The following is a 19,161-nucleotide window of genomic DNA, read 5'->3' as shown; positions in this document are numbered from 1 at the left end:
TAAGGCTTGCAACAGCGCCAAGGGTGTGAGGGTGAGGTACAGCATATGAATGGTAGGGTTGAGTAATGATAGATAGAGATTGTTACTCATGAGCAATGGGTGTGTGGTGAATTGAGCAGTGGATGAGACTAGTGGTGCAGTTGATAAGATATGCCATTTCAGGGTAAACTCACTGACCTGGTCACCACCACCCCAACTTCCCCTGCCCCCCACAAAGGCATGTTCAGTACTGCAGTTGGATGACAGTTCTACTATATGGTTCTGCCACACTGTTCCACTTAAAAATGAAAATACACTGAGTCCGAGCTGAGCAGAATAATTGTACTGGTATGTGTGTTAATCCATGTTATGAGAATATTGGTTGTTGGGGAAATGCAATATTGGCCCCACTATTGAGTTCTTGAACCTCCTAATCCATGAAAAGTGCCATCAAAGACAACAATGGACATGTCCCAATATATTATCTCTCAATCAGATGTAATCTGGGTCTAGTTCACAAATAACTTCCCTTTGGAATCCGTCCTCCAGCTGAGCTGACACTTGAGCCTGCTTGCTTCAACATGTCCTCACTCCGACACGCACCAACCCAACACTGTGATTAAGTCTTTCTAATTGAGACGGAAACTCCCTGAAAGCATTCATCAGTTTCCCTATTTGTGTTGTGCGACTACAAGAACACAGCTCCCAGCCAGTGAGCTCCCACTTCCCATGAATGTCACAGAGGTGCCCAGAGGTGTTGAGGTTGTGCTCAGTGTGTGAGAGATGCTGTCTGGAGTATCACGTCCATATCCTGGAAAATCATGGCAATGCTCACCACAACATATCTGATCACAGGTAAGTAGTTGGTGCTTAGTCTTAGAATCATAGATGCATGGAATGAGACAACACAGGTGGAAGATATTCGGCCCTTCATGCCTGTGCCAGCCCTTTGAAAGAGCTAACTGGTTAGTCCCATCCCCCTACCCTTTCGTCCATAATCCCACGCCTCCAGTCCCACCACCCCTCCCCCACTTCCCCTCCCCCACTGTGACCTCTCAAACTTCTGCGAGTCCTTCTTTCCAGTTTGTTAAGCTCCTTGCTGCTGTGGGGTGGGGGGGAGAATGGGGGCAATGCACAACCTCTTGTTGCCTGCTAACTCGAGGACCCCATCCCCAACGCTTTTACACGGGCTTTGGAAGGAGGGGAGTGCTCATTTTACATCAACCCACCATCGCAGGCAGATTGCCTTGACACTAACACACCCACCATTACTGCTTGGGGTTACATAGCAAGGTGTCAGCTGTGCCTCAGCAGATAGCATGCTCACCCCTGAGTTAGGAAATTTCTTGGTTCAAGTCCCACTCCAGATGCTTGATCGCAACATCTAGGCTGACACATTAGAGCATTACTGAGGGAGTGCTGCACTGTCAGAGTTGCTATCTTTCTGGTGAGATGTTAAATCGATGCTACGTTTGCCCTTTCAGGTGGGTGTAAAAAATCCCGAGGGAGCTGGGGAGTTCTCCCTAATACCCTAGCCAGTATTTATTCCCGCATTGTTGTTTGTGGGATCTTGTTGTGTACTAATTGGCTGCGCTTCTTACATTACAATAGTAACTGCACTTCATTGGCTGTAAAGCATTTTGGGATGTCCTGAGTTTCTGAAAGGCTATGGAAATTTAATTCTTTCTTATGATTAAATATAGAAAAGGGGCCACATTATTCTCAGTCTTCATAACTGATTCAGACTGAGTCGATTGAATTTGAACTTGTAGTAAGCATGGGGTCGATGGGACAATGGCTAGCTTGCCTCAACTCGCTGATGCATAGATCCAAGACCTTTTTAATTCCCGAGCCTAATTTAAATACACCAGGCATGGTTCTCATCCGAACCCGGAATCAATAACGTCAGGCAGGCGGGTGGGGGTTGAGTAAATGGAGTAAAAGGCCGCAACCTGGGGGCCCACGGGAGCCGTCCTTGGCAAGGTAGGTTAGGAGGTGTGGATAGGGTCTGGAACAATTGCGAGAAGCCCAGGATAGGGGAGGCCCAAGGATTCACAGAATCGCAGAATAGTTACAGTGCAGAAGGAGGCCATCGCGCCTGTACCAGCTCTCCGAGTGAGCAATTCACTTAGTGCCACTCCCCTCCTTTCTCCCTGTAACCCTGCACATTCTTCCTTTTCACAGAACAATCTAATTTCCTTTTGAATGCTTCAATTGAACCTTCCCTCCACCATGCTCACAGGCAGCGCATTTCCAGACCCTAACCACTCGCTGCGTGAAAAAACTTTTCCTCGTGTCACTTTTGCTTCTTTTACCAAGTAATTTAAATCTCTTCTCCAAGGAAAACAGTCCCAACTTCTCCAATCTATCTTCAGAACTGAAGTTCCCCATTCCTAGAACCATTCTCCTGTATCTTTCCTGCACTCTCTCTAATGCCTCCACATCTTTCCTAAAGTGCGGTGCCCAGAACTGATTGCAATACTCCAGCTAAGGCTGAACCAGTGTCTTATACAATGTTCAACATAACTTCCTTACTCTTGTACTGTATTAATAAAGCCCAGGATACTGTATGCTTTATTAACCACTCTCTCAACCTGTCCTGCCACCTTCAATGACTTATGCACATATACACCCAGGTCCCTCTGCTCCTGCACTCCCTTTCGAAATGTACCCTTTATTTTATATTATCTCTCCATGTTCTTCCTACCAAAATGAATCACTTCACATTTCTCTGTTCAGAGCTTCATCTGTCTCCTGTTGGGGTGCAGAAGAGTGCTGCTCATAGTCCACTAGGGAACCTTTAAAAAATCTTGAACTTTGCTTACCTGGGCCACTTCTGACCCTGGATCCACTTCCTGACACTTTCCCCAGGCACAGCCAGCAACACCTCAATTCTAAAGGTCCCATCCTAGTTTTCAAATCCCACCACGCTCTCATCCTCTCCCTTTCTCTGTAACCTCCTCCAGCCCCACCACCCTCCGAGATTTCTGCACTCCTCCAATTCTGGCCTCTTGCACTTCACTGATTTTTAATCACAGCACCATTGGTGCCCATGCCATCAGCTGTCTAAGCTGATTGAATTCCCTCCCTAACCCTCTCTGCCTCTCCGCCTCTCTCTCCTCCTTTAAGACGCTCCTTACAATCTGTCACTTTGACCAAGCTTTCGGTCATGTGACCTAATATTGCCTTATGTGGCTGGGTATCAAAGTCTGTCTGATAATGTTCCTGCGAATCGCTTTGGGATATTTTACTTTGGTAAAGGCGCTATATGAGTACAAGTTGTTGTTATTACCAGAGCAATAAGAATATTGTACAGAGAAAATTCAGCGGAGTCACACAATTATAACCTGAAAGACTTCTGTTTTAAGTAAATGGTGGTTTGCTACAACGTTTCAATAGCAGGTACGCACATACGTAAGTTTTAATGTCTTCAAAGAGTTGACATATAAATTTATAAATTGAAAAGCAAAGATGAGCCCTCATGTTAACCTAAACCCACAGGAACAGGTTGGGTTGGGGCTTTGATTGCCATTGAAGAATAATATGGAATGGGGTGTAAAATAGTTCTCGGACTCGCACCCACTAGGGGTGTTAGGTTAATATCGGAGCATATTAGCATGATTGTAACCCTCTTTAATAGCTGTAATAGAAGTTCTTTTTCCAACATTGGACTGACTAGGGTAAACTGCTCCCCTAGAGAATTTCTGTAAGGTAATAGGGTGGTTGAATTTGAATCTCCAGTTTTAACACTGCCAAGGTTATGGTGTGCTATTAGGGAGCAGTGGTTTAGCCAAAACAACTAAAATTTCTCTCTTTAATCCTTATTAATAGTTTTGAGTAAAGAAACACCGCTGATGTATTGTAGCCAGGCGGTTCTCCATAACCTGCAGCACATAACCATTGGAACATAAGAAGAGGAGGAGGCCATTCAGTCCCCTCCAGCCTGTTCCGCCATTCAATGAGATCATGGCTGATCTGTCACCTAACTCCATGTACCCACCTTTGCCCCATATCCTTTAATACCTTTGGCTAAAAAAAAATCCAACAATCTCAGATTTAAAATTAACAACTGGCCTAGCATCAAGTGTTTGCGGAAGACAATTCCAAACTACTGCCAACCTTTGCGTGTAGAAATGTTTCCTAACTTCACTCCTGAAAGGTCTGGCTCTAACTTTTAGACTATGCCCACTAGTCTTAGACTCCCCGACTAAGGGAAATAGTTTCTCTCTATCTTTCTGCTCCCCTTAATATCTTGAAAACTTTGATCAATCAACCCTTGCCTTTCCAAATTCCAAAGTACAACTCTACTTTATTTAATCTCTCCTCTTAATTTAACACTTGGAGTCCAGGTTCTGGTAAATCTACACTGCACTTCTTCCAAGGCTAGCATATCCTTCCTAAGGTGGGTCCCAGAACTGAACACGGTACTCTAGGTGTGGTTTAACTAGTGCTTTGTGTAGCTGTAGTATAACTTCTACCCACTTGTATTTTAGTCCTTCTGATAGAAAGGCCAGGGAGCCAAGTGTGGAACTTCATTTCTGCATATTGGACAAATAGATGAAATACCAGATAATTTAAGTAACTGTATAATTCATTATTGAATGAAGTTTCAGCTGCTGTTGTGTCAACCTTGCCCAGTATGGTTGACGTAGGAGGAAAGAGAGCTTCTCCTGATATTATATATCACAAGGTAGATCTTTAATTGTTGCCACTAATGTACCAGATACTTTAGAGGGCTGTTGAGTAATCTGAAGGGAATGGCTGGATTTCCTTCTTGTGAGGAATGTGTAGTTGTGAAACTAATTAGCTTTCAACTTCACTTGGCCTTCAAGAGGAAATTAGAATCTGTGTCGGGACGATGCTGAGTTTTGGATTATATCTGGTTCCAAGATTCATGCAAAGGTAAATGGAAGAACCATTGAACCTATTCTTCTCAAAACATGAATGAAACAAGGCTGCCCACCCCATCACCCATCTTATTCAATGTCATCATCAATGATGTGTTGTTCAGAGAGTGACCATTCCGTGATCTGTGTTCCACGTGCCCTGATAATGGGCTGGACACAAAAATATAATGGTGAACACCCTCAAGCTTTGCACGAGAGGGATCTGAATGGTAGATACAAGTGACAAGTGGGACCTGGCCTAGCTGTTGATTGACGTTGTTATGGTATCACCTTTTATTTTAGCTTGGATGCAGTTCTTTAGGACTATGTTGAGAAGGGACGAAGGGTGTTTTGGTCTGACTGAACGCTCTTAAATGGCACCAAAGTGTCAATTAGGGTTAAGAGTTTGGAATATAAGATTAAGAGGAGATTTGATTGAGCTGTTCAAAATCATGAATGGTTTTGATAGAATAAATAAGGAGAAACTGCTTTCAGTGGCACAGAAGGGTCAGTAACCAGAGGACATAGATTTTAGGTGATTGGTAAAAGTTAGTAGTTGTAATCTGGAATGCGCTGCCTGAAAGGGCGGTGGAAATAGATCCACTGTTGACTTTCAAAAGAGAATTGGGTAAGTGCTTGAAGGGAAAACATTGACATGGCTGTGGAGGAAGAGTGGGGGAGTGGAACTAGTGGGATAGCTCTACTAAAGAGCTGGCACAGGAATGACAGGTCGAATGTCCTCCTTCTGTGCTGTATGATTCTAAAATTCTAACGGAATCTAAGCAGCTCTCCTCCATGGTTCAGAACTTCAAGGCATGCAATGGAAGGACATCATTTGACAACAACAATTTGCATTTATATAGCACCTTTAATGTAATAAAGCATCCCAAGGCATTCATAGAGACATTCTAAAACAAATTATGACACTGAGCTACAAAAGGAGATCTTAGGGCAGATGGCCAAAGGTTTCGTCAAAGAGGTAGATTTTGAGGAGTGTCCTAAAAGAGGAAAGATAGGGAGGTGATGAGGTGTAGGGAGGATATTCCAGAGTCTAGGGCCTTGAGAGTTGAAGGCATAGCCACCAGTGGTGGAGCGATTAAAATCAGGGTTGCTCAAGAGGCCAGAATTGTAGCAGTGCAGATATCTTGGAGGGTTGTGGCGCTGGAGGAGGTTACAGAGATAGGAAGGGGAGAGGCAATGGAGGGATTTGAAAATAAAGATGCAAATTTTAAAATAAAGGTGTTGCTCAGCTTGGAGCCAATGTAGTCCAGTGAGCACAGGGGTGATGGTTGAACGGGACTTGGTGTGAGGGCAGCAGAGTTTTGGATGATCTCAAGTTTACTGAGGATAGAACATGGGAGGCCAGCCAGGAGTGTGTTAGAATAGTCAAGTCTATAGGTAACAAGGGTATGGATGAGGTTTTCAGCAGCAGATGAGCTGAGGCAGGGAGGAACTTGAGTGATGTAATAGAGGTGGAAGTAGGCAGTCTTAGCAATGGTGCGGATATGTGGTCGGAAGCTCATCTCGAGGTCAAATATGACACTCAGATTGCAAACAGTCTGGTTCCACGTCAGACGGTTGCCAGGGAGAGGGATATAATTGGTGCCGAGGGAGTTTGTGGCGGGGACTGAAAACAGTGGCTTCCGCCATCCCAACATTTAATTGGAGGAAATTTTTGCTCATCCGGTACTGGATGTCAGACATGCAGTCTGACAATTTGGTGATGGTGGAGGAGTGCAGAAGCAGGAAGAAAAGCCATTGCTGGCTATGATTAGGCAGATAAGAATGGAACCAGACTAGAGCAGTCCCACCCAGCTGGACGAAGGTGAAGAGACATTGGAGGAGGATGCTGTGGTCAACCATGTCAAAGACTGCAGACAGCTTAAGAAGGATCAGGAAGGACAGTTTACCTGTGTGACAGCCACATAGGATGTCATTTGTGACTTTAATAAGGACCATTTCTGTACTGCAGCAGGGGTGGAAACCTGATTGGAGAGATTCAAACATGGAGTTCCAGGAAAGATTGGCACAAATTTGGGAGGCGACAATACATTCAAGGGCTTTGGAGAGGAAAGGGAGGTTGGAGAGGGGGCAGTAGTTTGCAAGGATGGAGGGGGTCAAAGGTTCTTTTTTGAGGAGTGGGTGATGATGGCATATTTGATGGAGAGGGGCACAGTACCTGAGGAGAGAGAACCATTAACAATACCAGCTAACGTGGGAGCCAGGAAGGGAAGTTGGGTGACCAGCAGTTTAGTGGGAATAGGGTTGAGAGAGCATGATTCGGGTCTCATGGACAAGATGAGCTCGGAGAAGGAATAAAGGGAGATAATGAGAGAATTAGAATTTTTTTTTTAGAATTAGAACATTACAGCGCAGTACAGGCCCTTCGGCCCTCGATGTTGCGCCGACCTGTGAAACCATCTGACCTACACTATTCCATTTTCATCCATATGTCTATCCAATGACCACTTAAATACCCTTAAAGTTGGCGAGTCTACTACTGTTGCAGGCAGGGCGTTCCACGCCCCTACTACTCTCTGAGTAAAGAAACTACCTCTGACATCTGTCCTATATCTATCACCCCTCAACTTAAAGCTATGTCCCCTCGTGTTTGCCATCACCATCCGAGGAAAAAGACTCTCACTATCCACCCTATCTAACCCTCTGATTATCTTATATGTCTCTATTAAGTCACCTCTCCTCCTCCTTCTCTCCAATGAAAACAACCTCAAGTCCCTCAGCCTTTCCTCGTAAGACCTTCCCTCCATACCAGGCAACATCCTAGTAAATCTCCTCTGCACCCTTTCCATAGCTTCCACATCCTTCCTATAATGCGGTGACCAGAACTGCACGCAATACTCCAGGTGCGGTCTCACCAGAGTTTTGTACAGCTGCAGCATGACATTGTGGCTCCGAAACTCGATCCCCCTACTAATAAAAGCTAACACACCATATGCCTTCTTAACAGCCCTATTAACCTGGGTAGCAACCTTCAGGGATTTATGCACCTGGACACCAAGATCTCTCTGTTCATCTACACTACCAAGAATCTTCCCATTAGCCCAGTACTCTGCATTCCTGTTACTCCTTCCAAAGTGAATCACCTCGCACTTTTCCGCATTAAACTCCATTTGACATCTCTCAGCCCAGCTCTGCAGCCTATCTATGTCCCTCTGTACCCTACAGCATCCTTCGGCACTATCCACAACTCCACCGACCTTAGTGTCATCCGCAAATTTACTAACCCACCCTTCTACACCCTCTTCCAGGTCATTTATAAAAATGACAAACAGCAGTGGCCCCAATAAGGTTTGTGAGGCACGACCTACCCGTCAGAAAGAAGAGAAAATGCAAATACAGGGCTAGGGCAGGAGTGAGACATAGAGGAAGTTTGTCCAGGTGGGATAGAGGATGGGAGGGAAGCAGCAGAGGCACCTAATTGGATGAGTCTCAACCTAGTGATAAAGCAGTCCATAAACTCCTCATGCTTGTTATTAGAGGTGAGGTTGAAAAAGACAGGGGAAAGGGTTTTAGAAGACAGTTTGCAATAGAGAAAAGAAGCTGTGGGGGGGGGCGGGTGGGGAGTTACCTTTGCATTCCAGGATGATCCTGAAATAGTGAACAGTTTTTGCAGGCTAGAGCAGGGCCCGATAATACTTTATGTGGTCCTGCTAGACCTGCAGCGAATGTCTAAACCAGTTGTCCACTATATCCATTCAAGTCATGCTCACGTGCAAGGTTTAGGAACAAAGTCTGAGGTAGATTTATGGGGAAAAAAAGGGACTAGGTTGCAGGGAAGGCCTACACTGCCTTATGACTGTGGGTCCGCAGTGTGAGTCAGTCTCATGATGGGCACATTTTTTTTTAACTAAAACCCAATACATAAAGACCTGAAGCAAGCAGCTGTCAATGGGAAAGCCTGGTACACAGCATTAAAATTGGACATCTAAAATATCAACGTGGCTATCTGATTGTGAGCTGTTTTGTCCAAGTCTATAAGCACTTTGAAGACATGTCTCACACCAAGTGCCCTTCACCTATCACCTCTTTCCTCACTGCTCACAGCCTGGCAATGTTTCGATAAAAATTTCTTATTCTTGTTTTGAAATCTCTTTGTCGCCTCGTCCCGCCCTATCACTATAACCTCCGTCAACCCTACAACCGTCCAAGATCTCTGTGTTGCTCCTAGTTGTTGTGGCATCTGATTGGAAATTTGTGTCTTCATGATCGCGATGCGAACTAAAGTTCCTCACCTCCGAACAGTGGAAATTAGTGCCCAATGACATCTGATCTATGGTCCATATACTGTGGCCAGGAAGATGATAGTTTTGGACTTGCATATTTTACGTGAGTTATGCTGCTCATCGTGCTATCTGTGAGGAGTTTCTGATGTCCACTGTGTGATTAGCTTGGGCTCAAACTGTGTTTGTCAGTTATCTAATGACCAATTAATGACAATACTTGAAGAGGCAGTAATAAAGGCTGTTTGGACACATGAGGAGACATGCCTGTTGATGGGGACATTAAAAAGCAAATCAACTTCCGCATCAGAGACGCAACCAGGTAAAGTACACTAGGGTTCAGTGGATGGTTGAGCAATTATTCTGGCTCATTAATGGTACCTGGAAAGCTGGAATTCTTCCCACCCGACTCCTGGTAACCATGCATGTTAATACTATAATGGGTGGGTAGGTCCCAGATGGATAAGCAGTTGTGTTGATAAGTTGGTTACGTTCTAGCCATACACTTGTATTCATTGGGGATCCTTATTTTCTGACTCTGGCTAATATGCATCTGAGTTCCCTGGATTCAGGTTAAAAAAAAAGGAAAAGAAAGCTTTGCATTTATATAGCACCTTGCACAACCTCAGGACGTCCCAAAGCACTTTACAACCAATAAAGTACCTTTGAAGTGTGTTCACTGTTATAATGTAGGGCTCACGGCAGCCACTTTGTACACAGGAAGCTCCCACATTCAGCAATAAGATAATAATCAGATAATCGATGTTGGTTACAGGATAAATATTGGGCAGGACACTGGGAAACGCTCCCCTGCTCTTCTTCAAAATAGTGCTTTGGATTTTTTACAGCCACCTGAAAGAGCTGACACAGCCTTGGTTTAACATCTCAACTAAAAGACACCACCTCTTTCAGTGGAGCACTACCTCATTGCTGCAGTGGGAGTGTAAGCCTAGATAGTGTATTTAAGACTCTGGAGTGGGATTTGAACCTATAATCTTATAACTTAGTGGCAATAGTGCGACCAATTGAGCCATAGCTAATAGAGTAGATAGTAGCTGAGGTGAGAGTGTGAACCCAGTGTTGGTCAAACATAAACTCCACCCATTTAGGTTTCTCAGTAGTTTTGTTTGGAGACTTTTGGGCTTAATGTTAAGTTCCCATGTCCTTCAGAGATCTCACTAATCCAAATGAAGGGTGGGTGAGGGACGGATGGACCATTAGTCAAAAGATTGGGGTCAGTTAATCAAGTGGGCACTGCCAAGTAATAACTATAGTGCGAAAATGTAAATACTTTTTTCAAGCTCATTAACGAGCGTATCAGTCACCCACCCAGTGGTTCTGTTCCATAGCTGGCTTAAATAGGGGAGATGCGGCAATGGATTAATCCTGAAATTTTACTTAATTTTTTTTGGCGAGGTGGGGGTGTGGAATCGAGGAATATTAAATACATGGAGTAGATGCTGTGTGGATGGGCTAAGCTTGATGGGACCAGTTGCTTGCTAACAGGAATCCATTAGTCATGTTCCTGAGCTCTGTCTGCAAGGTAAAATTGACCACCCTCCCGTCCACTCCCACTTATTCATTTACCATGCATTCATAATTGAAGGGTGGGCAACACGATACAGGGAGTGAAGAGAAACGTGTGGGGGTGGGTGGTGATGAGGGGATGGGCGGACGTCAAGATGCTCAGTCTCACCATGACGATTTGGGACAGGATCAGTGCACTAATTGGTCTTTCCCTGCCCGCTGGGCTCTTATGTATGTTCATGCCCCTCCCAGTGAGCAGCGGCAGGGGAAATCTGCTGATCCACCATTTACCACAGTACTGGCAGGAAGTGGCACATTAAAATACCCTTATTAACAAAGAGAAATTCCCCTTCAGGCTGATCAACAACTGTTTCAAAAAGGATCTGGAGAAGAGAGATGTTCAACTACTTAAATGTTTCTTTTCATTACAGTGAGCTACTTTGGGGGGTTATTGAATCAATTTATCATCACGAGTTATAACTGCACACCTTTTTACTACTATCAAAAAAACGGAATCTGCATTGGTGAGTCATAAACTACAAAAGAAAGAAAGACTTGCATTTATAAAGCGCCCTCCATAACCTCAGGACATCCCAAAGTGCTTCACACCCCAGTGAAGTACTTTTGAAGTGTAGTAACTGTTGTAGGAAATGTGGCAACCAATTTGTGCACAGCAAGCTCCCACAAACAGCAATGAGGGAATGACCAGATAATCTGTTTTAGCGATTTTGGTTGAGGGATAAATTTTGGCCAGGACAACGGGAGAGAACAGCCTTCTCTTCTTCGAAGTAGTGCCATGGGATCTTTTAAGTCCACCTGAGAGAGCAGAACGGACCTCGGGTTAACGTCTCACCCGAAGGACGGCACCTCTGACAGTGCAGCACTCCCTCAGCACTGTGCTGGAATGTCAGCCTGGACTGTGTGCTCAAGTTTCTGGAGTCAGAGATGAACCCATTGGCTTCTGGCTCGAAGGCGAGTCAAAACTAACAATGACTACATCTCTAGAATTGGCATCACATAGAGTCCCCAACATTTCCACAAGATTCCAGAATTACTTCACTAAACCTGGCTGCTTTAAACTCCAGACGCATCCCTGAACAAAGCCGATGATCTGAAAACCTTTGCTGTTGCCTTGTGCTGAAGCTGTCTGAACCTGTGTAACTGAGGCATGTTGCTGTGGCATGAGAGTAACAGGAATACGCCAATTGCTCAGCAGTTATTAGTCATGGTAGTGGGTTTTCCCGCAATGCTTAGACACCTGTTGGCCAGAAAGAAAAACAGCTGCTTCACGATCTTATTTCATTAGTTGTTAAATTTCTGTGTGGAGTAGAAGAGGCTGTGAAAATGGGCAGGCAGCCCAGAGAGACAATTATTTGGCACCATTCTCACCTTTACCCTCCGCCAATAAACTCAGGAGCATGGAGTTAGGCTGGTTATGTGGTGAAAACCAATCACCTGTAATCCATGGGGTTCCCAAAGCTCCAAGGACTGCCCTGGAGGCTTCAGGAGTTAAAGATAAATCTCCTAAACGCTGCTCCCACCAAACCTGGAGAAAAGTCAAAGGGCCATTGGGGAAAAAAAACACTTTTATTGATTGTTATAAAAACGTTAGAGATGGGGGAGGAGTAGGGTTTGACTGACAGACAAGAATCATGCAATCAGGTTTCCAATTGGCGGAGGAAGGCAGGAAGGGCAAGGACGGGCATGTCGGGTGACCCATGGCGGGAACGTGGGGGTGGGGCGGCTGCAGGAGGGAGCGTCTTGTGGCGATAACTCCTGGAATACGTCCAACCACAGTTGGCAACCCTGTTGGCCCATTGTGAAAAGTTTAGCCATTGGCACGAATAGCAGTTTGTAAACATAACATCTCCCACCCTCCCACTGCACCCAAACCCCCAAGGGAAAATTCTTCACTGGCGGATATTTACTGGCTCCCCCTGTGCAGCTTAATTCACATAAGATGAAATGAACCTTCTAACACTTGTTCTCTACATTTCAGATTATGATTACTGTGACATGGATGCCGTGATTCAAATCAAAGAGTGCGCTGGGTCTGCAGTATGTCAAACGGCACCTGCAAACTTGCACTGTAACTGCAAGGAAAGAGTCAATGACACTTTAGCAGAACATTCCCATTTATTGCCAAAGTGCAAAGGTAAATAAGGACTCACAAATTATATCGCTCCATGAGGTCATTCCGAAATGTAGAGTTAAGTTATTATTTCTGAATTAAGCCATACTGTTTGAGCATTTGTGCGGTGGGGGGTGGTGTGAGCATTGAATGGGTGGGGGATGGGCAGAGTGAGGGTGGTGGTCAGCCAGAGGAGTTGCTAGGAGACCCGTCCCAGTTTCTGGGGTGCTGCTCGTTAGTGTAACTAAGGTCTCACGTCAGCTCAGCTCCCCAGTAGGCCACTTGCAGGTGAGGATCTGGGAAATCGGGTTGTGTCACCAGTTCAAGAAGGATCTCCCACTGAACTTGCAAATCTACTGAGGTCAATCGAGCTTTGGGAGCAAAAAAAAAAGAAACATTTTGAAGAAAAGCTCCGTGCGGTTTTACCTGAGCACGGCTGAGGATTTTGTTGGCTGTGTTTTAAAATGGCCGACTCTGGATTTGCACTTCCTGCAGTTGGTCTGTGGGAGCAGCAAGTGACGGGGTGGGTCAAACGGTGAAGGTGGAAATGGGACGGGGAGGTCAAAGTGGCATTATGTGAACCCTGTTGGCGTTTATTCATGAGGCTCCTGCCTATTTTGGACATGAACTCTGGCCACCAGGGTCAAAGTTTGCCAGTAAAATATAAGTGGCTGTAAAGGAAGCGGCAAGTAGGAGGGGACAATTGGGCGTTTATTCCCCCTGCCTGCTACCGCCCCAGTATTGAGTGCAAACGGGATGCTAAAGGGACGAATATCACACCCGCTGAGCTCATTACACATCCCTTTCTTTTATGAGAGCACCCAGTTCACCTGAAAGCACCTCCAGCGAGATGTGCAACTTGCTGAGTATTTCGTTGTGGGTGGTGTGATGCTTATATCTTGACAGCCCCCACAAAAAATCTTCCTTTTTTTCTCTCCACGAAATACACTTTTTTGCAAACTATTTGTATTGCAAAACTATTTTCAAATATTTGATTCTCTTTGTTCGCTTGCAGAGATCGACCAACATTTTATCAACAGTAACTTGTGCCCACCTGGATACTACTTTAAGAGAAGAGAGTTCTGTATCGGTGAGTCATTACCGTGAGACAATGGTGTGTCCTATGTCTTTCTGCCCCTCTTAAAATGATTGCTTGTGGATGTGGGGGGTACGGTAGCATGGTGGCCATATTAATGGATGAGTAATCCAGAGGCCTAAACTAATGATTCAGGGATGTGAGTTTAAATCCCATCAAGTAACATTCGCGCCACACAAGTGCCAGGCAATGACCATCTCCAACAAGAGAGAATCTAACCATCTCCCCTTGACATTCAATGGCATTACCATCGATGAATCCCCCACTATCAACATCCTAGGGGCTACCATTGACCAGAAATTGAACTGGAGTAGCCATTTAAAAACCGTGGCTACAAGAGCAGGTCAGAGGCTAGGAATCCTGAGGCGAGTAACTCATCTCCTGACTCCCCAAAGCCTGTCCACCATCTACAAGGCACAAGTCAGGAGTGTGATGGAATACTCTCCACTTGCCTGGATGGGTGCAGCTCCAACAACACTCAAGAAGCTCGACACCATCCAGGACAAAGCAGCCTGCTTGATTGGCACCCCATCTACAAACATTCATTCCCTCCACCACCGACACACAGTGGCAGCAGTGTGTACCATCTACAAGATGCACTGCAGCAATGCACCAAGGCTCCTTAGACAGCACCTTCCAAACCCGTGACCTCTACCACCTCGAAGGACAAGGGCAGCAAATACATGGGAACACCAACACTTGCAAGTTCCCCTCCAAGTCACACACCATCCTGACTTGGAACTATATCACCGTTCCTTCACTGTCGCTGGGTCAAAATCCTGGAACTCCCTTCCTAACAGCACTGTGGGTGTACCCACCCCAAATGGACTGCAGCGGTTCAAGAAGGCAGCTCACCACCACCTTCTCAAGGGCAATTAGGGATGGGCAATAAATGCTGACCTAGCCAGCAACGCCCGCATCCCATGAATGAATTAAAAAAAAATGCAGCTGGGGAATTTAAATTCAATTAAATAAATCTGGAATTTAAAAAAAAACTAGTCAGTGACGATGACCATGCAGCTACTGGATTGTTGTATAAAACCACTAAAGTCCTTTAGGGAAAGAAACCTGGGTGTGACTCCAGACCCACAGCAATGTGGTTAACTCTGAACACTGAAGTGGTCTAGCTACTCAATTTAATCAAACTGCTACAAAGAAGGACTGCACAGGTTCGAGCAGACAGCTGACCACCACCTTCTCAAGGGAAATTAGGGATTGGCAATGAACTAAAAAACAAGTTTAAGCTCTTGTACCAAAGTCTATTCTACAGTATTTTAATAGGGATGCAAATCCATTGAACACTTGTCAGCATAGTGCTGCGGTGGGGTTGCCAACTCTGCTTGGATGTAGTCCTGGAGCTTTCATCATGTGACCTCCCTTCTCAACCCATCCCACTCCCACCATTGGTCTGTCCTCCAGGCGCACAGCCAATTGGAAAGCGAACAGACTCTTTGCTACCCAATTACATTAATCTTGACTGTTCGTCTGTCTTTATACCCCAGCTCCAATATTTTTTTTACAACTATTAAGTGCAAATGTTCAAAGAAGATACGTTCAAAAAACATATTTATTTTTAATGCCGCTACGATTTTTCTCCTGGGTCTCTTGCAGAAGTGTCCTGGAGATTAATTTCCAATTCCTGGAAACTCGAGGACAATCCTAGAGGATTAGCAACTCTAAGTAAAGAAGTTTCTGGTACGAGCATGTTAAGTTTGAGATAAGTGTCAGTTTCCACCCCAGGAAGAAGGCACTGGGAGCCATTAGTGCAGTTAATTTTAATAACAAGACCCAGAAAGAAAGAATGTGCATTTCTATAGCACCTTCCACGATCTCAGGACGTCCCAAAGAGCTTTACAGCCAATGAAGTACTTTCTGAAGTGTAGTCACGGTTGTAATACAGGAAGTGTGACAGTCCATTTGTGCACAGAAAGATCTCACATACAGCAATGTGATAATGACCAGGTAATCTGTTTTTAGTGATGTTGGTTGAGGGATAAATATTGGCCAGGACACCAGGTCAAAACTGAAAGTATATATTAAATTCCCTTTTGAAAAGTTACTATTGAATCTGCTTCCACTGCACTTTCAGGCAACGCATTCCAGATCATAACAACTGAATGAATAAAATAATTTTTCCTCATCTCATCTTTTGCCAAATACCTTAAATCTGTGTCCTCTGATTACTGATGCTTTTGTCAGTGGAAAGAGTTTCTCATCATTTATCCTTTGTGATTTTGAACAACTCTAATTAAATCTCCCCTTAACCTTCTCTGCTCTAAGGAGAACAATCCCAGCTTCTCTAGTCTATCCAGGTAACTTAATTCCCTGATCCCAGGTACCATTCTAGTAAATCTCCTCCGTACCCTCTCCAAGGCCTTGACATCCTTCTGAATGTTGTCGAGAGTAACAAAGCTCAGTCAGCACTGGAGAGGAATATCAAAGAACAGGGCAGCAACAGTGATAAGTTGTGTCACTGACATGAGATGGAGTTGGGTTGACGATGTGAAGGAAGCCTTAACCCCCTCGTGAAAAATTTACAAAGTGTAGTGTATTCCCTCCTACTCCTGACTTGTGCGTCATGGGTGGTGGAGATACTTTGCGGAGTCAGGAGGTGAGCCACTCACTGTAGAATACCCAGCCTTTCAGCTGCTCTGTTAATCTCAGCATTCATGTAGCTGGTTATTTGAGTTACCTTAATTCCCTTGTGGAACGTTTATCGATTGGAATCAATACAAGTTCATGATTATCAATCCCCCTCTCTAAAACTCAGGCAAAAATAATTCACTGTGCACTTCAATTCACTGAAAGATGAAAAGTATCTTTGTAACCCTGCTTCTCTTTATTTCAGACTGGGCTTGTGGCCAGCAAGAATACATCACGATCGACTGGTGTACTGTAAGTCGAAAATGCTTCATTTCACCCAAAAATCGCCATTGTACCTGTAGATACTTGCGCCAACCAACTAAAACACAACCAAACGCAGTTTCACATAGCTGCACAGGTAAGCAGGATATTTATGCATCGTAGTTCTTTATGTGACTCTTGAAAATAAAAGTTGTCAAAAAATGTTTTGTGATAGCCCAGATCCTCATAGTCTCAGGATAAGTGGTCAGCCATTTAGCACTGAGGTGAGGAGAAATTTTTTCACTCAGAGAGTTGTGAATCTTTGGAATTCTGTACCGCAGAAAGCTGTGAATGCTGGAGTTAATGAGTATATTCAAGACTGAAAGCGATAGATTTTTTGGGAATCGGGAATATGGGGATAGGGCGGGAAAGTGGAGCTGATGGAAAAGTTCAGCCATGATTTTATTGAATGGCGGAGCAGGTTTGATGGGCCAAATGGCCTACTCCTGCTTCAGTTTCTTATACTCTCATGGTTTATGTCCTGTGGAGCTCACTGTAATCCCAACATCAACCTGTTAGGTTTTCTATGGCCAATTCAGCAGGGAGACCTGCTTTAATTTAAAAACAAAAGTCTCTTCATGGCAATGGAAACCAGTGGCAGTAAGGCAGCTTCGTGGAACTTTATTGCAAGGCAAGGTGCTAGAAAATGTCTGGCCTGGCAGGAGAGGTCCACAGACGCTGCGAGGGTTAAGTATACCCAGGTTAAAAAAAAAAAGTTTATGTCAAGGAGCTGGAATATAAAGATGTAGGAACCATTGTTACAGCTGTACAGAGCTCTTGTTGGACCCCATTTGGAGTGCTGTCTCCGGTTCCAGGCACCGCACATCGAATGGTATATTAGCCATGGAGGGGGTGCAGTACAGATTCATCAGAATGGTACTGGGGCCAAAAGGGTTAAATTAAGAGGGCAGGTTACAAAGACCAGGCTTGTATTCCCTTGAATATAGAAGTTTAAAGGCAATCGAATTGATGTGTTTAAGACGATTAGAGGATTTGATAGGGAGAAACTATTTGATCTGGTGGTAAATTCCAGAACAGGTCATAATCTTAAATTAGAGCCAGGCCAGTCAAGGGTGTTGTCAGAAAGGACTTCTTCAAACATAGTGGAAATTTAGAACTTACTCCCTCAAAAAGCTGTTGTGCCTGGGGATCAATTAAAAAGATTGTTGTTAGGCAAAAGTATTAAGGATTATGGAATCAGGGTGGGTGGTTGGTAAGATACAGATCAGCCACGATTTAGTTGCATGGTTGAATGATTTGCACATGTTCCTACATTCTTCAATAATTGCCACTTACTGATCTATCCATCTAGTCATCTAGTCTAGGCTTAAGACCTGATCCATTAATGTGTATGCCCGAATTTGGGACAGAATGATAGAATCACACTTCAGTAGGGTTATAGGAGTCACATTGTGGAGGATGTTTAACTTTTAAAGGACAGAGTAGATGTCAATGTTGCAAATGGTATTATTGGTACTGCGGTACATTGAGTAGAATTGCTGCCAATTCAGAGAAGAACATCCTGTTAGAATCAACGGCAGACCCATTGGGCATTATGCAGAATTTACAGCACAGATACAGGCCATTCGGCCCAACCAGTCTATACTGTTTGGTATTTGGCTTGTTTGCAAACGGCTAAGATCATGTTACTTGATCAAAATGGATGTCCCAAAGTGCTTTACAGTCAACGAATTACCCATTTCTGGCCCTGAAAAGTGCCCAGTCTACCTCAGATTACCCTGGAAGGGTAAGGTATCTCACAACCTTGAGCAAAAGGTGAAGCTACCCATTTCATGCTGATACTGTGCAGTAACAACACATGTGGTGTTTGCCACTCACAGGATGCTGCAGTCAAGCCAAAAAGACGTTCTGCCTATCACGCTAATGAGTAATGTGGTATATGAATTTCAGTGTCAGTGTGATGTTAGATACATAGGGCGTCCGTCCCAAAGACTGGTGGATTGTATCAGATAGCATGTACCTTCCGCTGTTCACAACGGGCAAGGTACAGGCCGTACTCAACCAGCCCTTGCTTGCAAAACTCAAAACACAGTGTCCAACATTAGATGTGATTCTGCGATTGGACAACATTTGTTAAATAATCCTCAGTGTGCTAAGAATTACACTGACAACCAATTAAAGATTGTCAGTCGGGCTCGCCTTATGGTGCATTTGTGCGTATTGGAAACTACATATATATATCTTTGCAGACAGAAAGAACATGTACACACATTGCTTCTGTTTCAGCTAAACAAAATAAGTGACAGCCATTCGCTGGTTCATTCCTCAGGGCAATGCCTTGACCAATCAGAGTCAAGCTGCCTGGTTTAAATTTCAAACAAAGCATGGCAGTTAACTGTCAATCACCATAAACTGGTGCATTCTCCATGGCGACGC

General features: G+C 44.5%; 1 protein-coding gene across 1 annotated transcript in view; it reads left to right on the top strand.

Annotated features, from left to right (window-relative positions):
* The first annotated feature begins 787 nt into the window (after window positions 1–787).
* Window positions 788–19,161, top strand: part of LOC137355626 (adhesion G protein-coupled receptor E3-like) — a 52,879-nt gene continuing 34,505 nt past the window's right edge. Inside the window, exons 1-4 of the mRNA XM_068020985.1 lie at window positions 788–834; window positions 12,633–12,788; window positions 13,780–13,854; window positions 16,709–16,861. Of these exons, the coding sequence (XP_067877086.1) occupies window positions 801–834; window positions 12,633–12,788; window positions 13,780–13,854; window positions 16,709–16,861 (418 nt within the window). The 5' untranslated portion in view covers window positions 788–800. The remainder of the gene's footprint in view (window positions 835–12,632; window positions 12,789–13,779; window positions 13,855–16,708; window positions 16,862–19,161) is intronic.

The sequence above is a fragment of the Heterodontus francisci genome, chromosome 43, assembly GCF_036365525.1.
Source record: "Heterodontus francisci isolate sHetFra1 chromosome 43, sHetFra1.hap1, whole genome shotgun sequence".
In the NCBI taxonomy this organism is placed as follows: domain Eukaryota; kingdom Metazoa; phylum Chordata; class Chondrichthyes; order Heterodontiformes; family Heterodontidae; genus Heterodontus; species Heterodontus francisci.
Note: the sequence above shows the minus strand (reverse complement) of the source record. Positions and strands in the feature narration are given on the sequence as shown.